Here is a 27970-nt window from a genome sequence, read left to right on the forward strand (position 1 = left end):
GCGGGAAGCGTCTACTCCAATTTGTGTGTGGCTCACACAAAGAGTGGAACAAAACAAAAGATCTGTTGGCTGGCCATTAGAGAAAACAAGTTTCTTGAGAAACGCTAGAACAAGACGAGGAAAGTTAATGATCCTCGCTTTGGCTGTCGGTTGCTTTGAGTGCTTGTCGGTTGGTTGGCGAGCTGGCTACAGCCACTTGTTGTTCAGCGATCTGTCGCTGCCAAAAATGGCTGGCGGCCGGTTGCCCCCTACCCAAAGCAACCCCATCCCAATTCCGGTTGCTGACCATTGCCAACAATAAACAAGAACACTAACAACAATAATAAAATCGCTTTTAATTAATATGTATTTAAAGTGGTGATTTAATTATGAGCGTTATGAATACGAGAATTTATTGTCGTTTTGACATTTCTTTCTTTGCTATGTCACATTTGGACCATTTATTATGACCAAATGCAAATTCGGAGTCACAATTCATGTTTGAAATGAAGTTATCAGAGCTGACGGCATTGTGGTTCTGAGACGACAGGTAATTCTCTAGTGGCATGGCGATTTTGACGGAGCCATGAACATCGTGCCCACTATAGGGTACCCATCTCTAACGCCAGCCAGCAATCAGCCGCATTGTCATTTTTCAAATTCAATTTCAAATTTTATGCTCGTCCGATTAACATTTGTCATTATAAATTGCTTCTGAAAAAAGCAATAAAAGAGTTGTCAATATAAATAAGCCGTCACCCGCCAGATTCGGCGAGCCCGACAACGCTTGTTCATGCAACTGCAAATTGCATTCAATAAAAATAATCGAAAACAAATTAAATTAATCTTGAGGATATAAAAATAAGCATTTAAAAGTCATCGGAGAGCCACAGTCAAATGGTGTTAAGAGCATAGGTCAGCCTTGGCACATTGTGGCCCGTCGCCTTGGCTTCGATTGTATCGCATTCACATTTGGCTGACAGGGGAAACATCCGTGACTAAAAGGGCCGAAGAACACGCTTCGCATTTTGAATTGCTTGGGCGCCATTCAGTATATGGCATAAGTACAGCAATAGCGCAGATATTTCCAGTATAATTGCCGTTCACTTCATTATAGCGCAGTTTCAGCTTTATTGTCATGGCGGAATTTTCCGAAGGTAGAACAACAATGATGAACCTTCTGAATTTGTGAAATTTGGATTATGTTATCTAATTTTTCATTTTATGATCATATTACACATTTCATTAATTGCTGGTCATCCCAATTGTCACTGCCCAGTACAAGTAAAAGCTTGAAGTCATGGCTAGGCATATTAATGTCAAATTATAATAGAAAACGACGTCAGGATTTTAGTGCTGTTCTGTAATCCCTTTATGAAATGTCACAAAATATGCCTAGCCATGACTTCAAGCTTCTTATGTACTTACACCCTTAATATGATCTTCAGTGTTCAATCTTTCAATTCCATGGCAAATCCGGTTAATATTATTAATGCGCGCCCCGTAATTTAAGTTTCTTCCAATCATTGATTTTGAAAATATTTTGTATTTATTTTTCAAAACAACAAATACATACACAAAATTGGCAGAAGTCGGGCACACTTAGAAAAAAATTGTAATCAGCTGGGAGCTCTACCTTACATTTTTATTGTACCATGGGTAAAGCCATTTCAAATAAGCATACCCACCTCTGCATTTTCTACAATTTACTTTGTCAAATTTCACTGCATAGAAAAACGTTTACATCTCTGAATTGTGTATTTACAATGGATTTATGACAATGAGATGTTGTTAAATGAATAATTTTGAAAAAAATTGTAGAAATACGATAGCATGACTTTACTTTCTTGATTCTACCATGATGGAGGGGTTGCAGAAGCTCAAATAATGGAAAAGAAATCGTCTAGGTATGAAGGCCACAGGAGGCAGTTGCAGCTGGGATGGCCATCAATGAATGAAATGAAAATTTAAAAATGAAAAAATAATATTTTATAATTTTCCAAGAATAAGCTTACAAGAATATAACTAAGCTTATTCTACAATTCCAAGTGCAAGCTTAAAAATAAGGGTTCAATTTTGATTATTCTATATTTGTTACACAAACATTTTTCAATACTTTTTCAAGATTTTTTCAAGCTTAAGGCTTATGTTCTTAAGCTTATTGTAATATTATACTCAAGCCATTTTGTTATGCTGGGAAGCTTAAGAAAACAAGTCTAAAGCTTAAAAAATCTTGAGAAGATATTGAAAAATGTTTGTGTTACAAATATAGAATATTCGAAATTGTACCCTTATTTATAAGCTTACACTTGTAATAGAATAAGCTTACGCAAGTTATATTATTGAAAGCTTAAGCTTTTGAAATATTATAAAAAAGTAGTTTTTCACTTTTAATTCATTTTATCAATTCCATTGGTAGCTGTCTCTGCCTTCTTATTTCAGCTTCTCCATCTTCTTCACAAACATTGCACTTATATTGAATTCCCCCAGGCCTGCAAATGAAATGAGATTGAAAAAAAAAGAATCTCTAATAATATAATTATTACCTTAAGGATTTTTTTTGTTGTTTTTTTTACCAAAGGAGAACAATTTCTAGCTGACAAATCACAAAAAATTAAAACAAATTTAAAAAAAGACACATACTTTACTTTATAAAAGACTAGCTGGCCCTGTCCGCGTTGCCGGCCCGTAGTTTTAGTCTTTAATGCAAATTTTGTATAGAATATTTCACAAATCTGGCTCATAAAGGTGAACAAATTTTAATATAAATATTGATCCGACTAAATAGAAATAAATAGTCAAAGTTAATTAAGCTTTTACACCTATTACTATAGCTCCTCAAATTGCGCATAAAATTCAATGACGATTAAACAATGCCCGTGTTGTTAAATCACTATAGATCGGCGGCCCTGGGGACTATATGGGGACTGTACCAAAATATTTACCTATGTTGACATTTTTCTGTAATCGATTGGAATGACCACATTTTCGAAAAAGAAAAGCCAAGGTGCCAAATAAAGGCCAACTCAGTTGAAAAACGTGGCCAAGACCACGGTCATAGCTGAAATCAGGGATACATTCATATGAGGGTTACACCAAAACGTAGCCCAAACAAATATTTTCTTGGGGGTTACAAATTCAATAGAATACAAAATTTTCTTTTCTGACCACACATTAGATGTGAGAGTGGACTCATACGATGGTTATATGAAATAAATATGAAATCCGTGAGTTATAATTGATATCAAGACCTGCAAAAGCGATTTAAGGCATCTTGAATGTTTGGTAAGAATTTCTGGAAGGATAGAAATCCTTTTCTTACTAAGAGTCCCATTCGCTCTACTAATTTGTACTCTTTAAATTTGGTATTTTACTGATTGTACTCCCAAAGAATTTTGCATTTTGAGCTCTCATTGGACGAATTATTGTCACATGAAAGAAGTAGGTCCATGCTTTGAAATGAGCCCCATTTGGCTTTTTCGGTCATTTTTGTTTGTTTAAATTTGTTCGCATCTTCCAGCTGAACCACGATGTAGGCCCTGGAGTTGAAAGGTAGGTGTCAGTTAACATCCTATTTCGCACTTATTTCATTTTTTGGTGAAAAATTGTATATAGTGAAAAATTATTCTTTATTTCGTTCACAAAAAATTCACTGAATTCAATATAATAATACAAATTGAAAAAAATTGACAAAAGGGGAAAAACAAACTGAAAAAATCTTCAAATTGCTCGCTGATTTTTTACGGCAAATGTTTAAAGATCCTTACAAAGTTTGTCAATAGAATGTAATTTTATTTTAAAATTCGATTCCAATAGAATTTCGATTTTTTCCCGATTTGAAAATTTTTGCAATGAGATCACTTTTTCGTGATTTTTAAGCGATTTTGAAAAAGTAATTATCTTTTAACTTTGGTGTGACCGCGTTAAATTATTTCGATATCATCTATTCCGTTTCGCTACCACATAATTCGGGACTACACTTCAATGTAACCCGCCTTCAATTTCAGTTCAAGAAATCAAGTCAATTAAAAAAATTGGTATAAATATTCGAATTCAAAAATAAAATATAAAAAACACTACAAATGTGCATTAGAAAAATGTAAGTCAAAATTGAAAAAACTCATGCGAAATAAAACTTTACTATTGTACATTTCAAAAGTCAAAATGAAAATGTTAATATATCACATTTTTACGCGATTTTTTTTTGGATATTATCCTTTTCGGACAGTAGACAATTCAGAATTTGTCTGAATCGTTAAAATCAGATCAGCGATTCCTGAGTTATAAGCGTAGTAACTAACACAACTTTCTTTTATATATATATATAGATTGTGCTTCCTTAATGTTTCTAAAGCATTGTTAGGAAATGTTATGACAAACTCTTTTCAAAATATTATTCTCAAACTGTATTATCGTCTAATATATTTTAGGTATGTTGAGATGCTAACTTCTAAATACAAATAAAAAGAAAATAACTTGAATTTATTTCAAACGGGCAACAAAATTTACAAATTTTGGGAAAAAAAACAATATTGTCTCTATATATTGGATTTAATTTTGTGGAAAAACTCTAATATTCGATTCAAGTTTTGTGGGTTTTCCCCAATATAGCAGTTTAAAAAAAATTGAAATAAAAAAACCAAGGCCGGTTCTTACATTTTTGGGATGGATAAAAAAGTCATGTTGTCGGACAAATAAATCATTCATCGTTATTATAAGTTTCATTTAAAAATGAACTGTCCGATAAGCAATGGTCAAATAATCGTCCTTTTATCTTTTTATGTAAAATGTACTGAATTCATGTTGCCATATTTTATTTAATATTGAATAACTGAATTGAAATTTTTGGAACAACTCTAGTTTAGTAAAAACTCTTCGATTTTTTCGAAAAATTTTCCAGAGGTAGGTATTTTTACCCTGATTCCGGGAAACTATTTTTTTCTTGGGGGACGGACCCGTAACCGCAGATTTTAGACCCGAAAATCCGGGTAAAATCCGGTTTTTTACAAAAAGTGTCAAATTCTTGGTTCGCGTTAGGCGGTGTAGGACATACCTAGAGGAGAAAATCTCAAGTCCCGGCCGAAGGACGGCTATTTACAAAAATGTCAAATTTAGAAAACTTTTGTAATTCCAACGACGGCTACGTGAAATAAACCTTTTTTACTGAAAACATAATTTTAATGAACTGGTTAGAATCGGGTTATGCGGATGGAAGGACCCAAATCTCTGGATCCGAAGAATGTATTAGTACAAATTGTAGCATTTTGGAAAGGTTAGAGTGTCAGCTAAATTTTGGCATAAATTTTGTTGACCCCCATAATGGGCCCTTTTTGGACTTTTTGGGTTTTTTTTAAAAATCAAGGTCGAAAAAAATCGACTATATCTTCCGCACCGTCACCACTTACCCCATCATGTGAACACTTGTTGGATACGTATTTTTTCCAACGATACCTATATTGTGTTGATCGGGTAATTGGATCCGGGTCTAGTTGGGGTCTTCAACCCGGACTTTTGGGTCAAAAATCTGGGGTTCCGGGTCCGTCCCCCAAGAAAAAAATAGTTTCCCGAGATCAGGGTAAAAATACCTTTCACTGGAAAAATTGTTGAAAAAATTGAAGAGTTTTTACTAAACTAGAGTTAAGCTGAATTTTTTTCACAAAATTAATTATCAATTCGTTTCGTACATTATTTCTCAAATAAAATGAAATTGCCACCGTGAAACAATGCGGACACTACCAGTTACATTTACATAAATCTTGTCATATCTCTGAAAACAAATACATTTATTTTAAAGGAAAGAAATAACACTGAAAACCCGATAATGGAATAACGAATACTGGAATGTAACGAAATGATATAAGGACGGGCCCAACTGTTGCATGTTTATAAGTCTTTTTTAAGCATTAAGGCTCCAATACAGAGTTGCAGTTTTGCTAGTTTCTTTGAAGATGAGCAACTTTTCTTTTTGAGTCATGCATATATTTGTAATTATGTTTAATACATTTTGCAATTTTAGAAAACGCCAAAAACACGACTTTATTCCCAAATGCGGTCACTTATTTTCTTTGTAGTGAAGAAAAGTCTGCACACCTGTCGTTTGCCTTCGACGTTTTATCATCACAAGAGAAGAATAATGTGGTAATAAGCTTATAAACATTAATCTAAAGCTTGAGGAAATTTTGAGAATGTATTGAGCAATACTTGTGAAAATAATCAAAGCTGAACCTCTATTTATAAGCTTGATCTTGTAATTGTAGCTTATTCTACAATTACAATTACATTACAGAAAAATATATTAAGCTTATACGTATGTTAACAGAACAAGCTCATTTGTACAATTCTTATTAACTGCATTCCATTGGCCATTTCCATGCAACTCCCTTCACTGCTGCAACTCCCATTGTTGGCGTGAGTCCTTTTCCATGCCGATTTTTGAGGTAATGCATCTCATTCTTAAATATTTTACTTTTTTTCCTAAGCTTGATAAATGAAATTGAAATTTAGTTTGAAATAAAATTGAAGTTATACAAATCCCAGATTTCCTTATAATTCATTCTTACCATAAGAATTTGGTTGGAAATATGTCCTAAATCGCCTCACATTGCTATTTATAAACCAGTAAGGAAAGATTAAAAGTCGGCGGCGCCGACATATGATACCCTATTTAGTAGAGCTCGCGTAACAAAAACGTTTATATTGGGAACTTATGTGAAGTAGATCAACTACGAACCAAATAACATTGCTGTATAGTGCATGATATGACTTCGATAAGGATTATATTAAAAAATATTTTTTGGAGCAATAGATGTACAGGAAATATTCAGTTGAATATGAAAAAAGCTTTTATCTGAACCGATTTTCACCAAAATTTAAAGTTCTTATTTTCTAGGATGAATTCCGTCGGAAGTGCCAAAATTCAGTCCATTTGGGCTTATATTAGCCATTTGGAGCACAAAAAACCTTAAATAAATTGGAGCTACATCTAAATCTTGACAAAATTTAAAACACTTATTTCTAAGCTGTATCTGATGCCCGGTATCAAATATTATTGTTGTGGAATGTATATTACGAATGTGAGGGACTTAAAACCCTTAAATCGGATGAAACATATACATGGGAGCTATATCTATGTCTGAACCGATTTTTACCAAATTTGAAGTACTTATTTTTAGGAAGAATTAAGTAGGAATTGCCAAAATGCAGGTCATTTGGACTGATATTGGTCATTTGGTGCACAATTACCCAAAATCGGTTGGGAGTTATATCTAAATTTGAACCGATTCTCACCAATTTCAATAGCATTCGTCCTTGGGCCAAACAAATATTGTTTGGAAAATTTCATCTCAATTGGATAATAAATGCGACCTGCATATTGTTAAAAAAACACGGACATACGAATTGACATGCATAAATCGACACAGAAAGTAAATGAAGAATCTGAAAAGTAAGTATGGGTCTATCTCGCTTCCTTATGTCTGTTACAAACAAATGCCCAAAGACATAATACCTTTACCACCATGTGGGTAACAATAACAATATTTTAACAATAAATATATAATAATAATTTCTGTCATAAAAAACAAAATTTAGTAAACCCTTTTTTGTGTCTTTTCCTTCCATTGATTGATTCTTGCGAAATAGCTTTCGGCAGCAAGAGAACACCAATGTCTGAATCCTGGACGACCTTATAAATAGGCCCTGTTAAAAAAAAGAATAATTTCTTGATGAAAATGTTCGCAAAAATACAAAAACAAAAATTTTCATATAAGGACAGAATTTATTCATCATAAGTGTTTCTCAAGCATTGTTAAACAAATGATTATGACTAATTATTTAAAAATATTATTATTCTCAAGATGTTTTTTTTTTCTATTTTTGGTATGTTAGAAGAAATTATAGAAAAAGTGTGAATGTGTAAAATTGGAAAACAATTGTTCAGAATATTTTTTTCAACGTTTGCTGTGATTTTATTTGGTTGCCTTGAAGATGTGGACTTATTGTATTTGGGCATTACGACCGTTTAAAACATTTTATCATGGAAGGAAAGCCAAACATCGTGTCAAATTTGACTCTTAAGCCATGTTTAGACCATAGTACAATTAACAAAGCTATGGATGAAAAGGATTCCTTGTAAGCCGAATGGATAGACACATTGTTCAATAAGAAAGGTTGCTCATCTTCAAAGAAACTTGAAAAATGCAAAGACGTTTAAATATGCAACAGTTGGTTTTGTTTATTTTTCATTTTTTAAAACGACATTGGAAATGATATGTGGGAGCGAGAGATTGTTATATATTACAATGGGTTATGCGGTCTGCAATCCAGTTTGCAAATGCAGAGTTAATAGAAGGTTGGGGGATCAAAACAGTAACCGGATGTGGGAGCAAACAAGTTATCCCATTACAGTTGCTGCGGACCAATGAACAGCTTTGAATGCCGCACAGATGACAAATTTAGAAATTTTGGCCACTCGATAATTTGATGTGTTTATGAGTTCTGAGGTTTCTTTTGCGGCTTTAAATTGCTAAGACAAAACGTTGGGGTTTTTTCGACTTAATTTGTTTAGGAGGGATGACTCATGGCGGAATCATCCATTTGAACGTCCAACCAAATACCGTATCGTTACTAATGGGTGACGATTAGCGAACAACGTAAACTTATTTCAATGCGGATAGAATGGCAAGATAGAAGCAGCTTCTGACATTAGCATGACGAAACACAGATGTCAGATTTGAAAACACGCACACACACTCATACACCCTGCACATAAAAAATATTAGATGATGATTTGATGCTTTTCTTTGTTTTTGTAAGTGAATTCCCTTTTGGCCGAAAAAAGCGAATGATAAAACGCTGGAAACGATTTTGGGTATTCAGAGCATTGATGCTAATTGTTGGTCTCCGAGAGACAGAGACGCGAGTGCAGACAGAGAGAACGAATGAAGAGAACAAATCTGAGACTGATCTTCGCATTGGCAGTGCGGGAACAGAGCAGCCATAACAGCCGGTAACGAAGGCAGCATCCAAAGTGTCATCCACGGATGGGCATGTAACCCATAGCCAACTGAGCAATGCTACTTACGGACTGCCTCAGTTAGCTCAGCCAAACATCAAAACAATCACAAAGCGCTCTTAAGCAGTCGAGGTGGAAACACTTGTTTGTTGGCTGACGACCCAAGCTAAGAGGCACACCGCTAGCCGTGGCTTTTGTTTTGGCAAATCCCCCCACATACACACACACACACCAAACACTCATAAACTATAACACTTCTCCACGGCCGTCGAAGCCAGAGGAGAGATTCACACATTGCGGCGGTGGCTGAAACGCCCTCAGCAGCAACGCACAGCTTTGGTGGCGCAGCAAGACGTCACCTGCCGAAAACCTGCTGCATATAAAAGCAACGGACTTGGCGCAGATCAAACACAATCTTTAAAATACCTGTGCGCGTCGGACGTTAAGTCGAGTAAAAGTCGGCAGTTTTCGTCTTCGTAAACAAACAAAGAGACAAACAAGCAACACTCGAATCGGAAGCAAACAAACAAACGACCAGCAAACAAAACCTAGGTAAATTTAACAACACGTATGTATGTACCACCTATCCGTATTGAACAATGGCATCGATCGCCCTACGAATGAACTATGTTGAACTCTGAGTGATCCTACCAAAGGTCGGGTCGAGTGAAAGTGTGTGTGTGTGTGCGTAACAAGCATAACAATTGGTCGACAATTTAAAGAGGGATTGTAAATCCAATCAAGAACAAATAAGCGTGTGTGTGTAATAATATCAACAACTATCCAATAAGGGTCGAACAGGACACCGCACAAAAAAAAAAACAAAAAGTACAATCGATTTAGAACATAAGTTCCGAATTTCATCGTTGTATATATTTGCCAATTTTAATAGCAAACACAAAATGTGTCCCGTTTACGTTGTGGAATAAATGCAAAGAGCAACATTTGCCTTTCAGGACATGAATTATGACATTATCCAGGCACTGTAAAATAAACGTTTGTATGATTTTTGGATTTGCAGTTGATTCTAATGAAGAAGTCCCCTAAAATGTTCCTTCTCATGTTATTTTTCTATACAAAGGACGAAGGGATTTCAAAACTTGCCATGGCGAAAGAGTCCGAGTCAGGACCTAAGCACTGCAACGCAAATCTAAATGTAATAATTAAACGCGTATATTTTCGCCAGAACAGGAATATTTATTACAAATTTTTGAATAAAAGAATTGGTCTGTTCCAGAACTGCAAGAATTTAAAAGTTTTTTCCCTCTAAAATATTGAAGAAATTTCCAAAACTAGGAGTTTCTTACTCGAACAGAGTAAATTTGTCTTGAATGCAAAAAAAGCGGCAGTAAAATTAGCTCCATCACCATGTAAATATATCCTGGACACGAGCAAATAGTTTCCCCAAGTCCTGTGGAACAATTCTGACAAAAAATCGGTAAAATTAAAACGAAAAACTATCACGTAAAAACTGATAGAAAGTAAAACGTCATTGTTTCTATCGACAAGGCTTGGTTCAAGGAGTATTTTCAAGGTGACAAGGTCAGGTCAGCTGCTTTCTTCTTCTGTTTATTTTAATGACAAATATGTGAAAAAAAACAAGTGTTAAATATTTAAACTAAAATGTTGCTTGGAGAAGACCAAGGCCTGAATTTGCCTTCCTCGGCGACTTTATAAATAGACCATAGGCTTAGGAACTACTTTTTTTTCACCACAAACTAACGACGATTCTCGTTAATTGCCACAAATATAGGCCAATGAATATTTGAAATTAGGCACCGGACACACTATACAGCACGAACATGTATGTGTAAATTGTATAAATGTTTCTGATTTTGATAATGAAACCCTCTCAATCCCATGGTTGGAGTTCATTTTTAAAGTTGTCAATAAAACATTTTCAATATTGATAGTGTTGTTTGTGTAGGAATAAACAAGTAAAAAATCAGCTTTAATGCCCTCCACCATTTGGAAGGAACTTGAAAAATGTCAACTAATTCAGAAAAATACCGTTTAAATGATGACTTTTATACGGGGGCTTTTATACGAAGGCATAAACCTGCATAAGTAATTTTTTGTCATAGGCTGTAGCACCCATTAAGATCTTCAAATTCGAAATTTGAAACAGTTCCGGCGAATAATGTCGTTATAATCATCAAAATACCGAATAAAGGGATTCGAAAACGTTGACCGACATGACCCAGTTACGAACTTAACCTGACTATTGATAAAATACACATGTGTGCAAAATTTTAGCCTTCTATCTCAAATCGTTCGTCGTACAACAGACAGACAGACGGACATCGTCTTAGAATTTTATGCTGATCCAGAATATATGTACTTTGTAGGGTCTATCATGAATATTTGGAGGAGTTACAAACGGAGTGACAAAATTAATGAAGAGATCACAGTTTAAAACTACGCCCGAAAGCGGATAAACACTCCAAAATCATATTTTTGGCCTATTATTAATGTTTTAAAGAATTTATTTAAATTTTTCTAGTCTTTGGTTATTTGTAATGTCCAAACGTCCACTTTCCAACTTTTTATTCCAGAAGGTTGCTTCAGAAAAAAAAAATCATCCTGGTTGTTAATTTTAACTTTGTGTCGCTTGTACTAAAGGACGCCCACTGGCAAAATATAAATTTTGAACAGAATAAATCATTTACCCAAAGGCAGCAGGCAACGTCTTCAAAGCCAATATAATTTCATTTTCGCATTTACTTGAAAAAATAATTTAATTTATTTGAGCTTAAATATTACCAATACCGACTACTAGGAGATGACGACCATATTAGCACCTACCCCATGCACCTTGCTGTCAATTACTGTCATTTGTAAAAACCGGGTTACTTTATATTTGTCTAAAATTGTTATCAAATGAATTCGAATATTGGAATTATTAAATAATTATATTGTAATTATTCGAAATTCGATGGTTATTGACAGAAAAAGGTCCTCCTCCTCTTCCTCATAATTCACTTGTAATCGCGTCCCTCTTCATTTGTTTGGCTCTGGAGGTTGCATCCCAGCATTTGTACCAACTCTCTTTCACATTTTACAATAGTTAGTTGTTGTTGCTTTGAACAGATAGACAACGAACTGTCACCGACCTATAGTGCTGTCTGTGGGAACTACTGTCTCCAGAGACATGGATCTTCAGTTCATTTCCAAATAAAATTATTTAAATGTTTTCAGAAATACCTCAATTCTATTAATAGCATCATTAAAGTGTGCGAGTTGATTCTCTCGCACACAAATGCAAACCCACATATGTATGCGTACTCACATAGACACACACACACACATCTAGAGACAAATTAAGAGAAAGATGATTAGAATAACTATGGAATTCTATTGGCAATTATTGTTTTATTTGCTTGTAGGTAGATATTAGTTTCGTTTTCCTACCTTTGACGGATTTCAGTTTTTGGCTGCCGAAGATTACACATTAGCTCTTTGTGGTGGGACCGGTTTCGCTGGCAGTCGTCGCTGTTTTGCTTTTATATATTTTGAAGATATATGTGTATTTTTTGCAAGTAAAACAATATATCATTTTAATAATGGCTTGATATCCACACACAAAATGGACTTTCTATTTCTTTTGATTCCATTCAAAACGGAAATTAAGACACATCGCACACAGACTCTGTGCTTCTTCACTAGAGACGAAGCAAATCCTCCCCACCACCATTTAGTTTAGGTTTATTTTGTGTGGACAAGGGAGAACAGAAGGGGCAGGAGTGAACTTTTTATTAGTTTCTAGAAATCTGTTATTTGTTAATACAACTGCGGACCCGGATGAACATCTAAAAGAATTCCATAAAACTACAAACAAATGTATGTATGTGTAAAGAAAAACACAAACACAGAACCGCATTCGAATCACAAACACGCACACTTGTCGGTTTGGAAACACTTGTCTATCAAAATTAGAGTCTAAAATCAAAAACAAGGCAAAAATGGGTCAAAACTTGCATAACTTCCGTTTGTGGTGAGAAAGTCTGACTTCAAATCATCCTCAATAAATGATCGACATTTTCAGTAATGGTGCCCAGTCACGTGATTTCTGCTACGTTGGATCGAATAAGATGCTGAAATTAAGTCATTACTAACCTGGCGGCAATTAATTGAATCAAGCCGCAGGCTGTCATTTTTCTGACAAAAAAAAACAAGCCCTAAATAAATTATGTATCTTCGGTGGCTACACGCACCCTCTGATGCGCTGTTAGTTTTAAACACCAACATATTGGAAAAAAAACAATAATAAAATATAAAAACTATATGAATTCCGACTGGATTGCTATCAAAGTACGGCTCATTCAGGTTAACTGTGTATGGAAACCTTACGGGACTATTTCAATAGATTTACTAATTTTTATAGGTTTTCTTGCACATTTTATATGGAAAAGTTCTTATTTTTTCCTTTGGGCCGCCGACATGTTTCAAGTGCTTCAAAATTCCTTAAATCGGTCGTGTTATGATGAGAAATATTTCTTTATAAGCGGTCATAGCTTGAGGGCATTGCTTATCTTTTCAAACTATCTTACGGACTTTCTATGGACTTTGGCTTATTTTGCATCTTGAACTCCAAGCCAAAAGAGGCCATTTCGCAGAACATAAAAATCAGGCAATGTAAAGTAATTTGGGAAATGTATTTTGGAATGACGTCACCTCAGCCCTTGCTAGTCGATTGTACATCGACGATTTGTGTCTGTCGTTATTTTTTGTTCGCCCAGAGGTTTTGCCAGTAATGCGTATCCTTTTTAATTGTGTCACCACTCTGGCGTATGAGCTATATGATGACAAGCAACACTCATTCGCAAAAATAATGCAATAATTGAAAATTTGCATTCGATTCGAAATTTCTTTCCACTGGACAGACCAACTTGTTTGTATTCTGCAAGAGACAAAACTGATCATGTGTCCACACATACATAAATGTGTGTGTGCGCCTAGAGAGGCAAGTGGATAGCCATGTGTAAAGAATCGTAATTGTCATAGTTTGAATATTACATTGTCACCTTGCAATAATTATGACATTATCGGCTTTATCACAACAACTTGACTCCGCGTTGCATCGTGGCATGGCAGAGTTGAACACCAAACACGCTGCTTGGGCAACAGCACTGACACTGCCGTGACTCTGCCCACCGGAGCAGTAACAGAGACGACTTCAACGCCCCATCACCACAATTATCACAGTTTTGTGGTCGGTCGTTAGCGAATTCCGCCAACTAATTCTGTTTGATCTTTTACGTAATGTGATTTTGGAACATGTGTACGATACATACGAACATTCACACACACACACACGCATATTCGGATGTGTTGAGTGCATCTAAATGGAAATTCTGTTTTGCTTTTTTTGTCAATTATCAATCTGCATGTGCGATTTTGAGCAGTCAACACGTCCGAAGCAGAAGTCAACTAGTCAGCCAACCGGCCAGCATAACATAATCTTAGCAGAGGCTGTGATTCGGGAGATGTTTAGATTCTCCGATTACGCTACGATGATCAACAGTGGAATATCGTGTAAAATTGCTTCATGCCTTTTACGATGGTGGCAAATATTTACTCTATCGTCTGTCGGACGGGGTTTGCATGGCGAGATCTGTCGGCTGACAAGACGACAACAGCCAGCAGACGACAGACGAAACAACCACTGGTGCTAGAATTCTTTGACAAATTTGTTGAGCAACTTTATTAGTCGCTGTCATGTAAGTGCTGCAAGCAACTGATACTTCTAGACACCCGGGGTAATCAGACTCGGAATCCGATTTGGGCACAACGGCGGGCGGTCGAGCGAGCGTTTGTTTGCATTGCTGCGACACACAATCTGTAGATTTTTGCACTAATGCATCAATACTGGGCATGCTCGTGTCAAAACGTAGAAGGAAGTGAATTGCTGTGCTGAGCACAGCGCATGCGTTGCAATGCGATGCGATGTGATGCGACGCGACTAGCAAACGACCTGTCTGTCTACATTGAAATTTACACAACTTAACAACTTCCAACGGTGGGGTACGCACGAGAATCTGCCACCTACCTAGCATACCTGTGACACATGTTCGAACATATATGAATGTACAACGCCATATACGGCGACGAGGGTACGGGGAGCCTGTATCCAAGGGGTCGATTGGATTATTAATTGCCATGCAACACTCAATAAATAACGACGCTCAAATGGGTGAATCGATTATTCCGAAATAGCTCTTGCCAAAGATGCTTATTTTTTTTGTTTTGGAGCCTGTGATTGCATTCAAACACTGCTGGCTGGATTTTAACGCCGCCGACATCGAGAGCTTGAGAGAGGTATTTCATAGTTGCAATGTAGTATGCATGTTGGCAGGACCAAAAATGTTTCGTCACAAAACAAAAAGAGATAAGGACTTGTGAATTCTTTGTAATATTTCAGATCAAGGCCCTCTTTCGTTCAATACGTTGTGATGGTGGCGGACGCCATCGCAACGATTCTCCGATATTCTGTTGATAATTTTACTAATTTGATTCGTTTTCGTTTGTTTTCAGTTCAACGCTCTAGTGAATTCGGTTGACTGTAACTTACCATTGCAGACTAGCACAAACCAGAGGAAAAGAGTTTCATTTGACACACCATGTCAAGTTTTTGTCGGATGGTGGCATTAGGCCTGGTGGCCACGCTCCTGTACGCCGTCGCTGGGACACTCGGTGCGCAGTACAGTTCGAATATGTTCCTCAACGGCGAATACAAAAATGGTCTGGCTTCTCATCCGGATGCGGATTTCAGATCCAACCCACCCGCCGCTGCCTTTATATCTATGCTTAGCAAACGTGCCTCTCCCTTTGTGGGCCAGGGATATTTGCCAACCTTGCTGGAGTGTACCGGGCGCCAACAGTGCGTACCAAAGGCCAAGTGCAAGAACGGCTACTTTACCGAGAAGTTACCGAAAGTTCAGGTGAGTAAATGAAAACATTCCAATCAAGAATGTGAGGTATGGAAACAGTTTTCGACAGACAATAGAGCCTCTGAAGTGGCCATCGGCTAATGGATATCGGGGCAACGAAATGCTTCAAAATTTATAGCCATGTATCGGATGCAGGAAAAGCCAAATCACATTGAAAATATCTATGATTTTGCATTACATTTTTATCTGAGGTTTTTTCCAAATGAGTTTTCCTCAAATTTAACGCAAAGACCCTCCGCTATAAGTTCCCAACGATAAATCACTCTGCCAAATGTCGAGTTTTTCAAATACATTTTGCAACCAGTACTGATTTCAAAACAGCATCCAAGTCATTTTTTGACGTGGACCAGTCATAGATATGTATTACTTACCAACTACCACCTAGAGACAATCAATTAATTCAAAAAACAGAAACGGCTGAAATTTGTATTTGGAGCTCACAGCCAAATGAGCGGAACACCACTCATTCAAAATATTTCATTTAGATTAGGTTATGAAAACTCTTAACTGCACTGCCCAATAATTATTATTCTGAAGATACAATCTTATTTTTACTGATCTTGATTGACTTCAGTGGGAGGATTTGGATGCCTTTACAGGCATTAGGATATGGTCTAGTGTGCCTGAACATTGGAGATTTTTAACAGTAAGCTGTGTTGTCGAATAGAATGTGTTTCAAACAAATATCTTGAGACCACAATTGCTATTATAATTTGGGAATTTGGACCGGCAGGGGGCTTGAACATTAGGTATTTCGTATAAGAAGATGTTAATCATCTTCAGCTGGAGGCCGGTGCTACCGTCACCCACCCGCCATTTGAACTTTAGGTAATTAGGAAACGGGTGAAATTCCATGTAAACAGGTTTGTCTCAAGTAACTATTTATTTTTGTTGCTGTTGTGCTTGCGTTGATTGTTGCTGACATTGTTGTTGTTGCTGTTTTATTTTAAATTAAAACGCAACAATGATTAATTTATAATAAATGTGTTGCCACAGTCTGTGCGAACTGATTGTCTTACGCCAGGGCACTACGGCCAGTGCAGATATGCGTTTGTGTGTGTGTGTGTGTGTGTGTGTGTACGCGCGACTTTCAATTACATAATCAGAATTGATTTCGGTTTTACCCACTAAATATCTTTTTTGACACAAAAAAAAAACAAAAATAAAAACAGACAAACAACGAAAACAAGCAACAAACAGCAAAAAGCTATTTTGGAATAAACGTTTATCAATTGGACGGTTTATATAAATTTTATGCAGATAAGCCAGCTTGTGGAGGTACACATGCGTGTGTGTGAGTGTATAGAAATTGTTGTAATTTCGTCGTCTACTCGGTTGTGATGGTGGCGATGGGACTACGCTCGGTCACAGCCGGTAGCCGTCTTAGTTTATTAAACCGTTAATTTTCGATCATCGCCCTTCCTGCGGCCCCGTCGTTAACAGCATTTCGGTTTTATTTGCATTCTTTGCTTCGTCGCCACATACATCACAGCAGCGACCCCAGCGTCTTTTGCCCAAATTGAAATTTCGTAACTTTCATGGAGTGGAGGTAGGAAAGCAACATCACACAGCCGGCATGCTCTTCGCCGGTGCGGCAGTGACAGTGGGTTTAGCATGTGTTGATATGTATGTGTGGATACACAGCCACATATTGACGAAGATGCAACATGTTGGTCATATGTTTGTCTGGAAAAAGGGAAAAAGTATGTCGAACGTAAAAAATGCAACTCATCCACTTCTCTTGATAATGCCCCAAGTTCATGTTTAATTGCGAAACAGGTTTGTGATGCAGTCAACCAAAAACAACAGCAGAAAAACAACTCAACTCCTCGCACAAACAACAATGCAATATGCTTTTTATGCAAATTCCAATGTGAAGAAATGTGCTGCACACCGCAATGATTTAACCCTTTGCAGGTGCTGCGCACAGCAGTGGCCCCCAGAGTGTTGCATAAGAACTTGAAGGGCGGCCCCTAATGCTGTACTACTCCAATCACGATTCACGCGCGTATCTTTCAGTTTTGATTTTTTCGAATCTCTAGTGGACAATCCATATTGCACCATTAAAAGTGGGTATTGCCACTACAAATAGAAGGCCGATTAAGACCTTGTCCAACGGCTGGTCAAGGTTCAAAACTTATTTCCAGGATTCATTATATGACACTCGTACTTTAAAGAACACGAACTTGGTAGACAGAATATGGTCACAGAATTTGTTATTGGAAATCATCTGATGCACATTTTTAGATCAACGTAATACGCCGATTGAAGCTATTAACTAGTTAAGTAATTCCATAACTTCCTACATACCTACGATTCCAACTTAGATTCCAGTATTGTTGATTTTATAGGAACAAGGATTATTTATTAGTGGGAGAAAGTACATTATCTATCAGGGCTATAGTTCCATCAACATTCTGCATATGTCTGTCTGTATGTATGTATGTATTTCATATTTCTCCTTCATTGTACGTCATTATATAATTAATACGAACGAAATTCTGACGAGGTTTCAGTCATTTCACGGTAACACCAAAAGCCCGGCAACCAGATTTCTATTCTTCGTTTCAAAAATGATTTCTAATGTGTTTCATTATAGCTTGGTGTTGTTGTTGCTGTCGTTGTTTTGGAAACCCCTTTCGTTTCGAAATGCACTGAAGTATAAAATAAATTCACAACAATGTGCTAATTTTTGTAATGTCCAAACTGCTGTTGGGACCAAATTATAATGTGTGAATTTGCAAGCTCCCATCAGTCTGTTTTCCGTGTTTCCCAATAGGTTTATTAAAAATATATAAATGCACACACACACACAAAGACATCGAATCGAGTAAAATTCTCTATACCATCCATACACAAAAACTCGGAAAAAATCTATGAGTACTAATTATAATTTGGGGAATTCGACATGATTGATGACGATGTTGATAATCGAATTAACCATCGAAAATAACGGTTAGTTTATGAATGTCGAGAGAGAAAGGGAAAGCCAAATAAGAGTTTTTCCTCAAACTCTTCCCAATGTATTCATAAACTGCCCGCAGAAAATTAGAAAACAGAAGATATTCCCCCTGGTGTTGTCATACACACACAGTTTATACCCGTGTATGGAATTAATGGTGTGCTAATCATAAATTTGGGCAACTGTGTCATTTCAAATCAGAGAAATCTGTAAGTTTCTGAAATAGAAATACTGAAGAACCATGCTAGAATAATATTGCAATATTGGCTTCGAATTTGAAGTTGATAAAAAAAATGCAAATCGCAAGTTGGTTATCACCAAATGTTCACAACCATTAACAAATTACACACAATGGCCGATGACGATATTGAAACGACACCAACACAGACTACAAAATAGAATGAAAATGGTAAGCGTCTCTGTGCGAGGCAAGTAGCTGAGGCGTCAACGAAACACCCACCGATTACAATTGTTATTATGAATTTGTTTTACGGCGGCGTTGAAGCGGCGTGGAAACGCGCCGGGAAGCACAACAGATACCGATAAAGATCGTTCTCCGCTAATGTGAACATTGACTACGTGTCAATTTCCCAAAAGTCCAATTCGAATAGCGAGCGAACCGTAATAAAAACGCATTGTTTATTTGATCTGATTTGATATTTTAAGTCACATCATTAGCATACCGAAGCTCTCAACAAATCAGCAACATTAACATATTGGTAGTCTTCAATAATGTTGCGACTGCGGTTTTTTCTATTTTTAGTTACTAGTCTAATGTTCCGCCATTTCTGAGAATTAAGGTTTTAGATTAGCATAATTTTTGATTGACCTCGGTAACGTGGTAAAAACCAGTTGTGAAAATCTACTTTTTATTACACGTCCAAACTTTCGCAAATATATGTCTACACAATTCTGAGAACTAAGGTTTTCGATTTTTTGATTGAACTCGGTAACGTGGTAGAAACCAGTTCTGAAAATCTACTTTTTATTACACGTCCACACTTTCGCAAAAATATGTCTACACACTTCTGCGAATTAAGGTTTTGGATTAGCATAATTTTTTGATGGACCTCGGTAATGTGGTACAAAGCAGTTCTGAAAGTCTACTTTTTATTACACGTCTACACTTTCGCACGTATATGTATACAATATGTATGTATGTGTGTGTACAGATTAAATGATAAGCTCTAACATATTCTGGTCGGAATGATGACTATATTCTCACGTCTAATGATAGCATATCCATTGATAACGGCCTGAAATGGAATGCTTCGATTCAGGTTGAAATTTTTAGATTTTTCTTATAATTCGGCCTGTACGATAAATTTTCCAATGATAACTTCTCATCAACTTATCGCAAAATTTCACCACAAGTTGCACAAATTAGGTCGGAAGCAGGGCAAAATTACAGATGGTAGAACAAAGCTAGCCTAAATATTTTTTCTTTTGGTGCCCCTATTCTGTCAGAGCATATAGACATTATGTACATGTATTGTTTTGAATTTAAAATGAAAAATATGACTTTTTTTCAAATTTAGAGACAACAGAATACATATTTCCCACATTAACGGGCAACAAAATGTACTATTTCGGGATAAAACAACTTTGTCCTACGATCTTGGATTCAACTTTGTGGAGAAATACCAATATTCCATTCATGTTTTGTGGATTTCCTTGAAGTTGAGTAACCTTTCCTATTGAGCCATGGTCTGAAGTGCGATTCTCTAAGACATTTTTGAGTAACCGACAAAAATAAAGCAGTCGCTATATCGAGCCAATAACGACAGTGCTGTTAATTTTTTTCGTTCGAATTTTCGTTCATAACTTTACGTTTTAATTTTACCCATATTTTTCGGTAAATGAGTTAGAGAATCGAACTATAGTTATTTTTATTTAACAATCATCAATTAATCAGTAAGAAAGTACTGAGGGGAAATGCGATGCTGGAATGAATAAACAAAAATGTCACTCCATGAATACACATTTCTTCGGTTTGATTTAAATTACATATTTATGTTTTAATAAAGTCCTGAAATTACCTTAGTTGATTTAACAATCAAAACTGTTTTGGGTACAAAACAAGTAAATATTAGACAGCTAACATTTTTACTGAGCATATTTCCGCTTCAAAATAACTCCCTCGGTTCGCTCTCTTTACTATTTATTTATTTATTTATTTTTTTTTTTTTTTGATAAACAAAGACACTCCAGTGCAAACTTTTACAAACCATTGAGTCAAGCGATCCTATTCGTACAGATTTCTGGTTTATTAAATTTACCTTCCTAACGTTGGTCTCAACTAGTAATGTTCGGTCCACGTCAATGTAATATGCATGGCAATTCTGGCTATAGAAACAATCACATGGTTTGTTTTTCATTATGGTAGCTTCATGCTGAGATTTACATTTTCGCAAGTCATGCTGCAAAATTAGTCATTCACTTTGACGTTCTTCATTGGCGATTGTCATTAGCTAAACAAAAAAAAAAAAAACATTTTCTCTTCAATATGGAAGTTCGAGGTAGGTAGTTGATGCTTAGCGATCCTCCACATGCAGTCACACATTCAACAAGATGACAGATGGAATACGTACATAATATGTACAAACATGTGTTCATGTGCATAATAAGTATGTTATTTGTACAGCAAGCTGTCAATAAATAAAGTGTCATATTAATCAATGACAGCCAAATTGTTGCAAACGATCAAATGGAAACAGCGTTTGTCTAGCATCAAACCACCCATTAAACCGACAGCGACGAAATTAGCGATGACTTTACAAGAGGCCAATGATACCGGGTTCATCCATACTTACACACACACACACATACATGTCGTTCGCATTCGAGTTCAATGTTATTTTTGGAAAAATATCGATCATCTGCCCTTGAATCGACAACAGAGAAATTATCTCAGGGACTCTCAGTTGAGATGTTGGTATAAATGTTAATGCTTACACCGTGAGATGCATCATTTTCCATATTCATATTCTTAGTTTCCAGTAGTTACTGGCCTATTTGCTGTGCCTATGTTGAGGAACGTACATTTTTAATTTAATTCGTACCGCTTGTCTGAATTGGGACATTCCTATTGCCAATTCGCCATAAAAGTTCACGGGGCTTAGGTCACAGCTTGATTGATGGTCTTAATGCCGAGTGCAATCAGTAGACTCCATTTGTTAGCCGACTGCGCCGAATGTCAGAGTCCGGAGGTTAGGCTTCTTTGTATTAAATGGTCATTTGTTCAGCTAAAAGTGGCGTTTCGCTTAATGATACACTGACATATGCCAGCGCTAAAGACAGTTGAACATTTATCGTTGTCAGAGTGAGGCACACGCTGTCCTCACCTCCAGCACTCTTGCCCGTGGCACAAACATTCAACAACTCTGACAGAAAGATGTAACATTACCAATTGTTGATAGTCGATACTGGAGTACGGCCATCAGCAGCCCCGTCATACATTCATAGACAGGTATGGTTGTAGGTTGCCAATGATGAACACGACAGCAACAACGACGACACCAACAAACAACAAACAAATGAATCGACAAATGACGCTAATACTGCGCATGGGTGTTGCATATTTGTTAAGAATCTCCATAGCCAGCGGTCAATGAATCGGACCAGCCTCCGTCGATGGATCCAAATCGAGGAGGAAAATTGGTCTTGTACTGCCGAAAAAAGAAGGCGACTTCGCAATGCAACCGCTGGAGGCGGTGGTGCTGTGTCTGGTCGTACGACAACGAGAGGTCAATCCAAATGCTAAGTGTGGATGCAGACGGCCAGCAATGAATTGTCTGGGGCCAGCATTTGTCCATCGTTTTTTGCGCTTTGTGCAGCGGTTGCCGCAGCTACTGCTGCTGCTGTTGCTGCAGTCGCTATGCAAAGTGGCAACGTGTTATAACCAGTCCCCGAGAATTAACATCTAAACGCTCAAATCGCCAATGACAGATCATTTATTAGCTACGTTGCATCGTTTTTTACGACGTGGTTCTTTTGTATGGCTTTTGGTTAACCTTTTTAACCTGTCTTTAATTAACTTGCAGGTATTTGTTAAACAGTCCGAACAAGAAGACCATCGGAACACTCACGGGCAAACAATGAAACATGGTAGCTGGAGTTTCGGCTTCCATACGGGCGGGTCTGGGCGTGTATCAGTTTTGATAAATTCGAATGTTCCTATTACAGTTCTGAATGATTTATGAGTTGCACTAACGGCCGCTAATCACGTTTCAATTGCCAAAATGCTGCGATGTTCAACGTTCATACTGTTTCATAGTAAGTTCGTCAAGGTGTCCAAATGTGATTGGCTCCGATCTCATGGGGAACAACGTCAGATGTAGATGGTTATATATATATACGTAAGGGTATATTAATTTCTTCGATTGTTGACCATCGAACTCTTTTACATCCGGACTTTATCACGCCCTAAATTACTCCACCTTAAGTCATTTCAAGTTGTCGTAACACTAGGGGGTTGGGAGTGTGTGCTTTTTCGCCAAATTAAATTAAATTTAAATCGTCCGGAGTCAGAATGTTGGTTAGTCGTCAAATAGAAAGTGGAGAGGGATTCAATTGATTATGACCAGCCAGAGATGGCGTACATTCAAGTCAACAATACAAATTTTTCATTTTATGTTTTTTTTTTTCTTTTTTTAGAAATGTGCCCCCGAAGAAAACGTTTGCTGTACATACAATCCGCCAGTGACCACAACAGAGACTCCCTACACTACCTGTTCCTCCAACATGGCATGTGTGTCGCCCCGCGATTGTCGTAATGGAGAAATTCTTGCCAATGCTGTAGTAAATGTGGAGGTAAGAGATGAAACTGATCTGCAACTGATCTCAATAAGATGATCCCAAAACGAACAACTTCGAACAAACAATTTCCATAAAAGTGCTAGCTTAAGTTTAGTACCAAACATATGTATTCGAAACGACCCTAGTTTCTCAGAGTTCCTAAGAACAATCCATTTAAAAATCTCCAGGATTCCAGTCAACTATGTGCTACATTTTTAGTGTATGTCGTATCTTTCCATAGACCCCTTAACCCCGTGGTATATTGCAAGATTTGTGACCTAGCCCTGACTACAACTTTGAAAAGTTTGCGAAGCTACCAGACTAACTTCTTCTCCCTTTGAAAGAATTTACCAGCCCTTTCAATCCAGATGTAGTTGCATAGAAGCAACATGAAACATAAATGTGTCTCTGAACATTGTATCACACATACATACACAAATACAGCCACACACCACTGTATTCGGATGCCGTGTAATTGCAGAGACTTCTCGTATTTCAATTTGATTAATAGATCGCTCCTCTAACAGGTGAATGAGTACATCAACCGTGGCGCATTACAATTCACTGGCATTGCTGCACCACAGCTACGCCAAGCGTTGCCTCTTCATCGTTTCTTGAGTGTTGCACAAATGCGGCAGAAAAAGAACGTTTCGAGTCGAAATTTAAGATGCCGCCTCAGAAAAACACGACAATTACAAAATACTGCCTCTGTTTGAAATAATTTTGCAATTCGACGTTCAACCTGGCTGCCCTGCCGCTCTTACTTGGGACATACCAATAATAATACCAAATGGTCAGAACGTTTCACACACTGAAGCTCCTAACGTTAAAACTTATTCCGAAAAGCGAACTTGGGAAAGTGACATGTCCTGCCTTTTATATACTAAATGATTAAAAGCGTATGTTTTCCATCACAAATCGATGATGGCACGTAGTTAGCCTGTTATGCCGCTGTAGGCCCTCTATATCTCTTAAAAAAACAGAGTTAGCTGAGCTGTTGAAGTTTAAGAAAATAAGCTCGCTGTCCGACGATGAATGTGGAAGCGTGTTTTTACAGTTTCATCTGCTTAACATACATATTTGCATTGAATAAATCGGATTAATTGCACATAGTTTCTGTTGACACGGCTTCTACCGATCGGAGTGATGGAGTAGGCAAAACAACTGTTCCGATTTCGGCTAATGCCGCCCAAAAAAGACAAAAAAAGATTCTCGTCACTTATGCAAGCTAATATCATCAGCTTGAGATCGCCAACTCTGCCAATCGGAGGTTTGGTCGCATCTATTGCATTCTGTGCCTTTGCGGATTTATATTTATTGTAATGGCATTGGAATCAACAGAATCATCAACATAATGCATGCATATGTACATGCATACATACGTACTTGCTGGCATTAATACCAACACACATCTGCAGATAGATTTCAATGGAGGCACTTACGTTTGGTTGGTATTGCCAAATTGCCTATTATTCGTTTCGATTTGGCTGATATTCTCATACATTTGCTTAGGCAGATATTCGGCTCATTGTGCGGTAGCTCAAGGCCGAGTCTGTGCACCACATCGAAATTCACACACAAAATTGTGGAGACAATTGCGTAAATGTATCGTTACATATCTTCGGTGGCATTTTTAAGCGTTTCACGCGCTATATTTGCCTGTTTGGGATATAGGTGATATCCGAGGATTCCCGGTAGGCCCTTTTGATTTCTAGGCCAATAAGTAAGAATTCTTTACCGCAAATATCAGACCAAACTCAGCATATTTGTTCTGTGTAATGCACAATATTTTGCAATTGTGTTAAAAAGGTGAACATAGGACCATTTAACACAATCCGGAATACACATTCAAGCAAATCTGACAGTTGCGGGATACAAACATGAAAATGTGTTTTGCTCCAAACCCCGAAGACACCGATTTCTAGGTGCTGACACGAACTCCACTTTGGAGAAATTCCAATATGATTTCACGATCACAAGCATAAATAAACATTGTATCTCTCTGAACGTCTTGAGAATTGATTCGATTTCGAAATTCTAATAGACCCTTTTTGTGCTCTTCTCGTTTGCAGTCTAAAAAGTGTTTAGCGCCGAAACTTTGCTGTAGCGTGCCCTCAACCATGCTGACAAACGATGGCTATGTTTTGAAAACACCTCCAACGCCATTAGTTTATCCAACCCCTCAACCTATCAGGACTACTACTCCCGTTAACAACATGTATCTTCCACCTGTGACAGCGCGCAACCCTACAAACGGACCCGTTCGCCAAAGTGAACCCACCGAATCCAAATATAACGCAGGCCAGTCACAGCAGCGACCTCAGGCACCAGTTCCTGCAACACGTAGACCGCAAGGAGGAATCGTCGACCACAAGGAGGAGTCATCGAACCAAGAGAACATAGTTATGCGCGGCGAAGATCAGTTGTCGCCCCAGATATTCCCTTCGAACAATAACAGAAGACCTGGAAAAATTGTGTCTGCCGAGCAGTCCCCCGTCTCCACATTCCCCGTCACTCCATCGAAGTGTGCGTCAGCTTTGCTGTGCACAGAGGAAAACTTCTGCAGTGCTATCGGTGTTATTAGCGAGACGCCTGTCGAAATTACTCCGTTTAGAGTGCCCCTAACGGACTGTATCATCGAAGCAACCGGTGCTCCCGGTAAATGCTGCCGCGATCCTAACTACGTTGATCCTTGGCCAATAATTTTGGGTGGTGTTTGTGCCCAAAGAAACAAGGTATGTATTCACTAGTATTCGTTCCTTCTCCTTGGATAAAACATCTTATCTTCGGATTGCAGAACACAAAACCCAAAGGTGTGAAAGATATTGATACAGACTTTGCTGAAATCCCATGGCAAGCCATGATCTTGAAGGAATCGTCCAAGTCATTGCTTTGTGGTGGTGCAATTATCGGCGACGGCGTAATTCTAACAACAGCTTCCTGCGTCCAAGGGTAAGTGCAAAGCACCACTGCTCACTGAGAAGGCCAACTTAAATACTTTTGTCTTATTTCAGTGTCTCTGTGTCGGACCTGCGTGTCAAAGCCGGCGAATGGCAACTGGGCAGTACTGACGAGCCGTTGCCGTTCCAGCTGGTTGGAGTGGATAGCGTCGCAGTACATCCCAATTACGATCCTAGCAGTGGTTCAAACAATATGGCTGTTTTGCATCTCTCCAAACGACTCGAGTTTAAAACTCACATTATGCCAATCTGTATCAGTGACAAGGACCCCAGTCCCTCAGAGACATGCGTCACCACTGGTTGGGGCAAGCAAGCACTGAGCAGTAAGTATAATTCTCTAACCGGCGGCTAGATTTGATTTACAACTCAACTTTTACACCTCATCCCCTTTGCAGTTCACGAAGAGGGTGCTATCATGCACGTAACCACTACTACACCGGTGGCTCGCAGCGATTGCGGCGCTGATAACAGCAGTGTTTGTAGCACCACTACATTCGACTCGTGTGAATTCGATTCCGGAAGCGCTTTGGCCTGCGGAACCGGTACCGGTGTTCTACTGAAGGGCATCTACAGTGTTGAAAATGCCTGCGGCGAAGGTCAGACAGTGCGTTTCATTAAACCCGATGTGGAGTGGGTGAATAAGCAATTCACAGAAAGAAAGAGGGAGCTTCCACTGAGACTTTTCTGAGAAGAATTTAAAGTCATCTACCTAGAAACTAGTACTACTCACATATTACATCAGACGGTCTAAACATCACAGCTATATTATTTAAACGTCACAAACCTTCTTATTCCCCTACAAGACTTTTCCCACCTGCCCGATCCCTTTGAATACCCTCATAAACTTCCTTCCAGTAGTTCATTTCAAGTGCGATACTCAGACGATCCGACACGGCCTAATACGAGTCTCCTATTCGTAGAGAGAGCCGCCACTTGGTCGGCTTTTTGTTTCGACTTCGAATTAAGAATGCCAACGAAGCAAACAACAAGCACATATACCACCCACACTATATATACTTATATAATTGTTATTTATACCTTAATCACATTAATGTTATATAAACGAGACCTTTCTAAATTAAGTCTGTAATTTAGTTTGTAATAAAGAATGTTTTAAATAGTATTTAATCTCCCATTGTTTCTTATTGGTATTCCACAAGAAGTTAATCCCAATGAGAGGACTGTCGAGTAAGGAAACTGTCTAGAAAAGTTTGGGGAGAATATATTTATTTATTTTATTTATTTATTTCTTTATTTATATATATTTTTTTTTTTTTGTAATTTGCAATGAAAAGCAACTAATTAAATT

General features: G+C 37.6%; 1 protein-coding gene across 1 annotated transcript; it reads left to right on the forward strand.

Annotated features, from left to right (window-relative positions):
- The first annotated feature begins 9275 nt into the window (after nt 1-9275).
- Nucleotides 9276-27784, forward strand: LOC101891510 (inactive serine protease scarface). Its single transcript, XM_005177910.4, has 7 exons — nt 9276-9544; nt 15527-15933; nt 23561-23716; nt 25774-26436; nt 26499-26653; nt 26716-26984; nt 27057-27784. The coding sequence occupies exons 2-7, from the start codon at nt 15613-15615 to the stop codon at nt 27347-27349; spliced, it is 1857 nt and encodes a 618-aa protein (XP_005177967.1). The 5' UTR covers nt 9276-9544; nt 15527-15612; the 3' UTR covers nt 27350-27784.
- Nucleotides 27785-27970: the final 186 nt, after the last annotated feature.

The sequence above is a fragment of the Musca domestica genome, unplaced genomic scaffold, assembly GCF_030504385.1.
Source record: "Musca domestica strain aabys unplaced genomic scaffold, Musca_domestica.polishedcontigs.V.1.1 8, whole genome shotgun sequence".
NCBI lineage: Eukaryota > Metazoa > Arthropoda > Insecta > Diptera > Muscidae > Musca > Musca domestica.

Excerpts from the sequence above, each read along its gene's own strand:
- LOC101891510 (XM_005177910.4), top strand. The coding sequence starts at position 15,613 with ATGTCAAGTTTTTGTCGGATGGTGGCATTAGGCCTGGTGGCCACGCTC. Across the intron at positions 15,934-23,560 it reads AGAAGTTACCGAAAGTTCAG|AAATGTGCCCCCGAAGAAAA; the intron begins GTGAGTAAATGA and ends TTCTTTTTTTAG. Across the intron at positions 26,437-26,498 it reads TTTGTGCCCAAAGAAACAAG|AACACAAAACCCAAAGGTGT; the intron begins GTATGTATTCAC and ends TTCGGATTGCAG.